We start from the raw sequence: 10,394 nt of genomic DNA on the forward strand, positions 1-10,394 counted from the left end.
TTGGAGGTAAAATTCTACCTCCATGGTCGGGGACACGAAAACGAAATGCCCCAGAGATGTCCTGCTGAAGATACTTTAAAAAGAGTTTGGTTAACAGTGGAGGGGCGGGGTATATTGTTATTGGGATTAACATGTTGACTGTATTTTTATAAGTATTTTCTATTTGACAGTACATACCAGTTGGATAATTCCAGTGGGAGCTCTAACGTAGTTCAATGAATTTGTAGAGTCACCGTACTTAACGTTGTATGTCGTAGTCCAGAAGAAGTTGTTACTGTGTCCCCGTGTGATCAGACCATTAATGGACACTCTAGCGTTGAAGTTGACTTGTAGCCATGGAGTCATGTCAGTGTCTGCTGCGCACCAGCCTATTGATGATGAAAGAGGTGAAGATCACGATATTAAAATATATATACAGATGTTTGTGTTAAACAGCCGAGGGTATTCCGTTCTTTAATATTTTGACTGTGGTGTTGCTACTATGGGTTTCGTTTTGATTGTTTAACTGGGGGGGGGGGAGGGGGAGGGGGGGTGTTCATCATTTATGTCCTAATTTTTTTTTTCAGAATGAACACAAAGTAAAGGAACGGAAAAGTTTGGTCAGTTTCACCCCCTCCCCACTCACACCAACATTCCCCCCTCTTCTTATTTAAAGCAATTTCAATAGTATGTACTTGACCATAATTGTCAAGTCTTGGGTGATACACGTAGAAAGTCGACGATTCGCTAAGATCACTGTCAGGAATGTCTCCATTCTCCATACCAAGAGGTACGCCAAGTTCTGCGGGGCAAACTACAAGAGAAAGGAAACCAAAAAAGGACAACAATGTTACCTCCGGTCCTACATGGATTTGGGCTACAGTCATCGATGTTTGAGATAAAAGAATAGCATATCAAAGGTTATTAGGGAGTATTTCTTTGAAAAAAAAACAACCACAACACATTCTTAGTCGACAAGTTTTGCGAAAGCCTGGCACTCACTTGTAGCACAGGTACTTCCCATGTAGCCCGTAACACACGTACACGTGAAGCTGTTAACGCCATCCACGCAGCTACCTCCGTTCAGACATGGATTGGGGCTACAGTCATCGATATCTGAAATAAAAGAACGGAGTATGAAAGATAAATAGTGTTGTTTCCTCGAGAGAGAGAAAACAAAACAAAAACTCCCCAGTCGAAAAGTTTTGATAAACCATAACTCACTTGTAGCACAGGTACTTCCCTCATAGCCTGAGGTACACCTACACGTAAATCGGTTCACGCCATCTACGCAGTAACCTCTGTTCAAACATGGATTGGAACTACATTCAAATATATCTGAAGAAAACAAAGAAAAGGGTTTAAAAGGAAAGTAGTTTTAATAAAAGGTCATCCATCGGTTTCTAGACAGTCATCGTTTAATGAACCATTGGAACTTACTTGTAGCACAGGTACTTCCCTCGTAGCCTGGAGCACACGTACACGTAAATCGGTTCACGCCATCCTCGCAGTTACCTCCGTTCCTACATGGATTGGGGCTACAGTCATCGATATCTAAGATAAACGAATAGCACATCAAAGGTCATTAGTGATTTCTTCGGAAAAAAAACCAGGTTTTGCCAAACCCTCTCAATTGTAGCACAGTTCAACACTCGAAGCACATACACGTAAACAGATTCACACCATCCTCGCAGTTACCTCCGTTCAGACATGGATTGGAGGTACATTCATAGATAAAAGCGTATAAAAGGTAAATAGTTTTAATACTAGGTCTTCCATCGGTTTCTATATAAGAAGACAGTCATCGTGTAATGAACCATTGGAACTTACTTGTAGCACAGGTACTTCCCTCGTAGCCTGGAGCACACGTACACGTAAATCGGTTCACGCCATCCTCGCAGTTACCTCCGTTCCTACATGGATTGGGGCTACAGTCATCGATATCTAAGATAAACGAATAGCACATCAAAGGTCATTAGTGATTTCTTCGGAAAAAAAAACAGGTTTTGCCAAACCCTCTCAATTGTAGCACAGTTCAACACTCGAAGCACATACACGTAAACAGATTCACACCATCCTCGCAGTTACCTCCGTTCAGACATGGATTGGAGGTACATTCATAGATAAAAGCGTATAAAAGGTAAATAGTTTTAATACTAGGTCATCCATCGGTTTCTATATAAGAAGACAGTCATCGTATAATGAACCATTGGAACTTACTTGTAGCACAGGTACTTCCCTCGTAGCCTGGAGCACACGTACACGTAAATCGGTTCACGCCATCCTCGCAGTTACCTCCGTTCCTACATGGATTGGGGCTACAGTCATCGATATCTAAGATAAACGAATAGCACATCAAAGGTCATTAGTGATTTCTTCGGAAAAAAAAAACAGGTTTTGCCAAACCCTCTCAATTGTAGCACAGTTCAACACTCGAAGCACATACACGTAAACAGATTCACACCATCCTCGCAGTTACCTCCGTTCAGACATGGATTGGAGGTACATTCATAGATAAAAGCGTATAAAAGGTAAATAGTTTTAATACTAGGTCTTCCATCGGTTTCTATATAAGAAGACAGTCATCGTGTAATGAACCATTGGAACTTACTTGTAGCACAGGTACTTCCCTCGTAGCCTGGAGCACACGTACACGTAAATCGGTTCACGCCATCCTCGCAGTTACCTCCGTTCCTACATGGATTGGGGCTACAGTCATCGATATCTAAGATAAACGAATAGCACATCAAAGGTCATTAGTGATTTCTTCGGAAAAAAAAACAGGTTTTGCCAAACCCTCTCAATTGTAGCACAGTTCAACACTCGAAGCACATACACGTAAACAGATTCACACCATCCTCGCAGTTACCTCCGTTCAGACATGGATTGGAGGTACATTCATAGATAAAAGCGTATAAAAGGTAAATAGTTTTAATACTAGGTCTTCCATCGGTTTCTATATAAGAAGACAGTCATCGTGTAATGAACCATTGGAACTTACTTGTAGCACAGGTACTTCCCTCGTAGCCTGGAGCACACGTACACGTAAATCGGTTCACGCCATCCTCGCAGTTACCTCCGTTCCTACATGGATTGGGGCTACAGTCATCGATATCTAAGATAAACGAATAGCACATCAAAGGTCATTAGTGATTTCTTCGACAAAAAAACCCAGGTTTTGCCAAACCCTCTCAATTGTAGCACAGTTCAACACTCGAAGCCTGAAGCACACATACACGTAAACAGATTCACACCATCCTCGCAGTTACCTCCGTTTAGACATGGATTGGGGCTACAGTCATCAAAATCTATTTAAAAAAGGGGGAAAAACGCCAGTCTAAAATCCTTTGATGAACAACATTATGCACAATCTAGTAGACTTTACACTTGAAGTCTTGAAATCTGTTTTGCCAAAGAAGCGTAATTTTTCTATTAATTTGCCATGTTCATAAATATTTATAAACGAGAAGCGATTTTAATCACAACCCATCATCTTCGTTAATCCTAAAAAAAAAATCAATAAATAATACGCCATGGAAACATGTATTAAATCGTCACCGTTTTTACGAAGTAGCACTTTAAGGATTTTTTTTTACACATTTTTATTTTTTTTGAAGACCTACAATTCCATAATGTTTCGAAGCTCAGACAGCTTTACTTTTTTAATTAATCTAATTAGTGTTTTCAATTTTGGCACAAACGTGGCATTTTTTGTTTTCACGAAGTAGCACCCGAACCTCTGTTTACCGTTGTATGCACGGCACGCACTCGAGTCAAAGTGTGGTAAAAACGTTTTCACGAAGTAAGTAGCACGCAAGTTGTGTGAGCGCGCGCGCGCTGACCTAGTTTCAAAAATCAATTCAAAATGCTGTGTTGTAGTTTTTTTATAGCATAGGCGAGTGCTACTTCGTGAAAACGCAAAAAGACATATTTTGCACTTTTTGGGTTTCACGAAGTAGCACGCATCTTCTCTTGTGTCTAGTTTCATAATTAATTAAGCAAATGAGTCAAAATAAGATTAATTGATAAGTTCAAGTCATCAAGTATCTACATTGAACAATTTAAATGTAAATACTTTGAAGTTTTGAAGGGAGGCGGGTTTCTAAAAAGTGTTCAACTTCAGAGGCCGTTTTCTTTGATTGTTGTTTTTTGCTGGTATAGCAGTGAGTGCTACTTCGTGAAACCGCTGACGAAATGCTTAATATTATAGTTTGACAATTTCAACCGTAATTTCTTGTATGTACTTTTTCAAGAATAATTCTTTAAGAGTTAGTTCCTTGTAAAAGTTGTACAATCCTGTTTATGCCGTCAGAACATCTTGTAAGTCTAGAACTGATACTGCATCCTGGATAGGCCTACCTTCAAGCATCCGTTTCGAAGTTTCTCCATGGCTGATTTCACCCAGTGGTATTTGTTATAAGGCTGATCGGGATCCGGCTCGGGTACCGGACCGTAATAAGACGACATCTGACAACTCTCGGCAATGCAAATGCTCACTGAAATTCAAAAATTAAAACGAAAAACAACATTGAAACTCAAACGACTGTGTCTTGTGTATGTTTTATCGAAGTCGTCAAGACCGTGGACTTTGATTCTGTGTGGATTCATGACAAATCATCACGCCATCCGGGGTCGATCTTTATGCAACTCTCACACTGTTCCAAATACTCAAATTACGATTGGATAGTGAATTATTATCGGTAGTCCCTCGACCTCTCCTTGCCAATACCTAACGAACAGTCTGCACGCTTTACCAACGTTTCTAATGGCCAATTACCGTATTTAAACCCTTCATACTTCAAGATTTATGCAGTGTACACACTATTATATTGTAAAAATATCAACGGCTTCGAGTGCTATGTTGAAAACTATTATACCACCGAGGGTGTCATAGTTTTAACCGTAGCACAAGTAAAAATCAGTCAATATTTGTTTTATAACACCCCCTTCCATATCCCGAACCGAAGATTTTCCGCACTCATCAATTTACAGGAATTTACAACATTGCAGATTGAGCAAACTACAAACTAATAGAATATTGCACAGTATTCTATCTAAAAGGGTGCCAGACTATTGTATCCTCGCTCACGCGCGCATTTTCCCTATTGATACACGGACTACCCCTACCTCGTCTCCATGGTTTATAGTTCCATTGGTTTTGCTCTTTTCAGCGCTTTGATATTGGTGTAAAGGCGCTTTATAAATATTTAGTTGTAATGTATGTTTACTTTATTTTCAACCATGCTTACAATAGTAAACTCTGGCATGGAAGCACGTTACTTGGACCCTGATTGAACAACGAATTACAAAATTAGAATACGATGGGGACGAGTTTTGTACTACACTGGTTGCTAATGGGATAGTATACGTGTCGCCGTTGGTGCGCCTTTAGTAAAACTAAGACATATCATGTGACGCGCTTTAAACCAATCACAACGCAGAATATTTATCAAGGCGTGTTTCAAAAAATTACTAATACTCCTATACTCTTTTAGGCAAAACAGTTGCTAGTTTGAAATAGATAGAGGTGTAAACTTGTAGACAACCGCCATAGTAGTGTGAACTAGTGATATTTAACCAAGCTAATTAAGAAATAATTTATTCATGGTCAAACCGAGCAGACGAATTAGGGAAATATTATCAAATTTGTCTCCAGTATCGCCACCATGCCTCCAAGAAGTCGCCAGAACTGAGATATTGATTCTGCAAAACCAGCATGACGAGACGTGCTTGTTTTGTATAATTATTTCAGTGGATGTGGTTTCAGTTGCCTGAAAACGAGAGTGCGGTGCCTATGACAACAGCAATTTTAATAATTGTAGTTTTCTCTCTTGAACTGCGACGCAATTTGATTACGTGGTTCTTGCATAAGTCACGACCACGCATTTCGTAACAAGGTTTTGAAATTGTGATAAAAACTAAACAAAAAATTGTTGTTATTGATATTATTAATATTTATTTATTCGGCATTCCAACCTACAAAACAGTACATAAGACAACATTGAAAACGACACGGGAACAAACAATAAAGCTAGCAACACATGCCTTTGCTTCCTATGCATCTGACTTATAAAGAAAGAATGGATAGAAGTTAAAATTATACTGTTTTATATATACAACAGAAAAGGGGATAATTACTATGAAAAAATGCACAAGGAAACATAGAAGCACATGGTTGGGACCTACTGCACTTAGGACATCAAACAATCGCTAAGTGAAAACAAAACAGAAAACACAGGAGAGTAGCCCTATTCATGGAGGGGCTTGGACACATACTAGTTCATTGGAATGAAAAAAATAATACACAGAAAGAAAATATTAAAATACGACTAAATAAACAGTCATCAAAAATGCTAGAAAACAATGAAAGAAGAAACAATCTTTCCTTGCACAAACTAACATAAAAGGCTTCGCGGAAATATTTTAATAATAGTGAGAATTTGTCTCTTTCTCAAAAACTACGTTACTTCAGAGGGAGTCGTTTCTCACGATGTTTTATACTACCAACAGCTCTCCATTACACTATTGGGAATTGTCAAAATCCAGTCTTCTCACTTGGTGTATCTCAACATAGGCGTTAAATAACAAACCTGTGAAAATTTGAGCTCGATTGGTCATCGGAGTTGCGAGATAATTATGAAAGAAAAAACACCCTTGTCACACGAAGCTGTGTGTGTTTAGATGCTTGATTTCGAGACCTCAAGTTCTAAACTTGAGGTCTCGAAATCAAATTCATGGTAAATTAATTCTTTCTCGAAAACTACGTCACTTCAGAGGGAGCCGTTTCTCACAATGTGTTGTACTATCAACCTCTCCCCATTACTCGTTACCAAGTGAGGTTTTTATGCCGATAATTATTTTGAGTAATTACCAATAGTGTCCACTGCCTTTTAACTATAAAAAATACATGTGAAAATATTCGTTGAATATCTTCGGGCTGTTGGTTTTTATCACCATCTTAGACGGAATGTGGTTACACGGTAAACGGGAAGATAGAAATAAACAAGGGAAATGCTTGATAGGGGGGTTTAGGCCACCAGAAGAAACCAAAGTGACTTACGTTTTAGTAATCCAGTTTAATATGCCGTTTTAAGCTTCGTATACAATACTCACGAAGCGATTGTGATTAGATAGTCATTTATTTTTGATTAATATTTACACTGCCACCGAAAATACAACTGAATGAAATAAGCTGTGGATAGCGAATATTTGCCGTGTTCTAAACATAATGAGAACGACACTGAATGTATTTATAATTGCAGTAATAGTCTTATTATACTTAATAAATGTTTTATTATCGTGCACGTATCTACCAAACAAAATCAAGGCGCCAAAAATATACATTACATACAGAAGTATTGGTTATTGAATGTTGAGACCCAATCATGTAGCACCTTAAAGGGTTTTACAAGGTGCTATATGGCGCATACAACAGCCACAGCCACTCAGGAAAACCAGGGCGAACCCATTCTCTTTACGAATGAGTGCACTTTACATGCGTTACACATTGGACCAACGGCTTTTCGTCTCATCCGAAGGACGAAGCAACGGTTACAAAGTGTCTTTCTTAAGGACACAAGTGTCATGGCTGGGGATTCGAACACACACTCTGCTGATCAGAAACGGTGCTTTTATTAACCGTTCTGCTACGACACTTCCATTTGGCACTTCAAGATAATAAATACAGAGAGGGTCACTTACCGAAAATCAGCGGAGCCAACACATGGCTGATGTGGTGAAGGGTGATCATGATAGCAGACAGCTTACTCTTTTCAACACGCTATATTGATACCATGATTTCTTTGATCAAAAAACAAGTTTTAATACGTGTCTAGTGGTGTGAAAACAACGCAGCTTCAATGGACATCTGACGCTTATAGACGACGTGGTCGGAGCACTCGATCACGTGATTGACACACCCTATTTATCTGCTTGACGTCATTGGTATATTATCCAACCATGAAGAAGAACTTCTTTTGTTTTCTCAGTTGAATCATGTCCTTAACAAATACAATACCCATTTTTAGGCTAGCCAGATAGTGAAAAGCATCCCTATTTAATATGAAACATGGATTTAAAAAAAAGTTGACGGGCTGTATGAAATAACTAGCTACCGCTCCCCCTGGCCATTTTCTTATTCAGCCCAGCGTAACCAAAGGGAGGCTGAGATGGCAACGACCATCAGAACACTCTCATCTGCTCACAACCGGACTTTCTCCTTTGTTGCTCCCAAATATGGAACAACCTCCCAGTACGCATACACAAATATTGTAACTCTTTGACACTAATCAAAAAATCTCTATAAACTCCTTTGCATCAGACGTTATAATATTACATTGTAGTTACAGTTCCATTGGTTTTGCTATTTTCAGCGCTTTGATCTTGATGTAAATGCGCTTTACACATATATTTAGTTGTATGTGTATGGCTAAGATGGTCATGTCTCCACCTTAATAGTATTTAAGAAAACAACAGAATATCTGCCCTGTGTTAAAACATTAACAGAGTGAACGCATACATATTATAAAGGTGAAAACTTTAGGCATACGTTTTTAAAAAGTGCCTTGCTTTCTCATATCCTTGTTTTCAAAGAGCAGAAACATTCCTGAAACCATCGCTAGTCTTCCAGAGTCGTCGTCTTGCCTGTTTCACCCCACTGCAGGAGGAAAGCCTCTTCACCAATTCTGCGTCTCATTCTATCCTGCGCTGTCTGTTGCAAAGCAATGCTTCTGTAGGTACTTAGTTTGTCTCTCCGTCTTCTGATTGTCGCCCTCTTTTTCTTGTCCAGTGTCTTGGGGTCCAGTTGGTTGCTTTGCATGCCCATTGTCGTGCCTCCTTGCTAGATGGCCTGACCATCTCCACTCCTTTGATTTGATCGTCTTCCCTGCACTCTTGTCCTCATTTTGTCATCGTGTCCTTCTTTGTTACTCCTATCATAATCCTTCCCATAGCCCTTTCTGTCGTCCATGTCTCAGAGTACGCAGCACCAAATGGATGCTACCTTGCCTATCATTCACGCTATCGAGCAGTACATTACTCCTGGGTGTTGAGAAACAATTAAAGCAGGCATAAAGCGTCTCGCCATGTACTACACGTGTTACACCCATACAGATGCTTTAGCACAAAACAGCTAAGCACAAACACGATAACGATGAAAACCAGAATTAGGTATAACTTTGCAGCTTAAATACCGAGCCATATGTACCATTATTTGATGACTTGCTGGCATCCTGCATATAGTTTTGCAAATCAAAGTGTTATTAAGTACAAACTTCTGCTTCAAGAGCTCATTGAAACTATATGCTCTCATGGAAAGCCCAACACATCGGACAACTCTTGGACAAAACTTGCTAATAGGCTAACATACACTGCCAGCACACAACCTGCAGGTAACCGTGTCCCGCCCTTTTTAATCACTACAGAAATATGCTTCACAAAAAATGTATCACTTAGCTAGAAAACAAAAATCATTTTGCTACTTTTGCATTTTGTTTCATGTTATCATAAATCGAAAGGCTTGAAATTATTTACTGACATCGTGGTAAAGGGCATTTTTCACATAGAATAAAAAGTCGATAAATTAGCATGCTTTTTCGAGTACTGCAGCCGATTTCACGAAACTTTACGCAACTGCGTAAGTCCGATTGCGCAACGTTTATGGCGCAGCTTACGCCATAAACGTTGCGCAAGTGGACTAAAGGCCGAGTTTTAGTCCGTCGCGCGATTAAATACAAAGACACGGTTTTTAGGCCTCAGTCTTAGGATTGCGCGCAAGATTTCCGTCGCGCGACCATCGTGCGACCGACTATAAACCGGCCTTTACGCAGTTGCGTAAAGTTGCGTAAAGTTTGGTTTGTATTTATTCAGGTTTATTCTACAAATGATAGAGTCGTTATAGTTTTCAAAGAACTTTCCTTCAACATTTTATAAAGGAACTACGTGACAAATCACAATGGCAAAACGGTATGCCCTACGCCACACTTAACTTGAGATAGGGTTACACTTATACATGAACATGAACCGTTACAAGCAAATACAGTGGGACTGTGTTTGTCATATCATCGGTCAAGTGGTTCACATTGCCGGCTTTATTTGCATAAAATAACAACGTTGATACCAAATAAACATTTTGTCAATTGGGGATGTCAACAAGGTCATGTATACAGTTGGTGACGTTGTGTGTACATAGCAGACGCTGTCGTAATGTACAATGTTCCACTTCTACCAACACACGTTATATGGTTTTCCATTTGCATCAATTCCCAATTTCCCATGTCATGTTATGGTTTGTGTTTGGGGTCAACAGCTCAAGGACTGAACAAATCAAGTTTCATATACACAGCCTTTCTGTGACATGTAGACTTAACGACAAGTCGTTATATAAGGCGCTGCCTAGCTGTTACAAACACACATTC

At 39.4% G+C, this 10,394-nt stretch overlaps 1 protein-coding gene across 1 annotated transcript; it reads right to left on the reverse strand.

The window, feature by feature from the left end:
* Window positions 1–341: 341 nt before the first annotated feature.
* LOC117298686 (fibropellin-1-like) lies at window positions 342–8,803 on the reverse strand. Its single transcript, XM_033782005.1, has 11 exons — window positions 8,623–8,803; window positions 3,216–3,287; window positions 2,981–3,094; window positions 2,591–2,704; window positions 2,200–2,313; window positions 1,810–1,923; window positions 1,420–1,533; window positions 1,204–1,317; window positions 982–1,095; window positions 675–793; window positions 342–368 (listed from the first exon to the last, which is right to left on the reverse strand). Exons 1-11 carry the CDS (start codon window positions 8,801–8,803, stop codon window positions 342–344), a joined length of 1,197 nt encoding a protein of 398 aa, XP_033637896.1.
* Window positions 8,804–10,394: the final 1,591 nt, after the last annotated feature.

Source organism: Asterias rubens, chromosome 13, assembly GCF_902459465.1.
Source record: "Asterias rubens chromosome 13, eAstRub1.3, whole genome shotgun sequence".
In the NCBI taxonomy this organism is placed as follows: Eukaryota; Metazoa; Echinodermata; class Asteroidea; order Forcipulatida; family Asteriidae; genus Asterias; species Asterias rubens.

Excerpts from the sequence above, each read along its gene's own strand:
- LOC117298686 (XM_033782005.1), bottom strand. The coding sequence starts at position 8,803 with ATGGGCATGCAAAGCAACCAACTGGACCCCAAGACACTGGACAAGAAA. Across the intron at positions 2,705-2,980 it reads GGGAAGTACCTGTGCTACAA|ATATCGATGACTGTAGCCCC; the intron begins GTAAGTTCCAAT and ends CGTTTATCTTAG. Across the intron at positions 1,318-1,419 it reads GGGAAGTACCTGTGCTACAA|ATATATTTGAATGTAGTTCC; the intron begins GTAAGTTCCAAT and ends TGTTTTCTTCAG.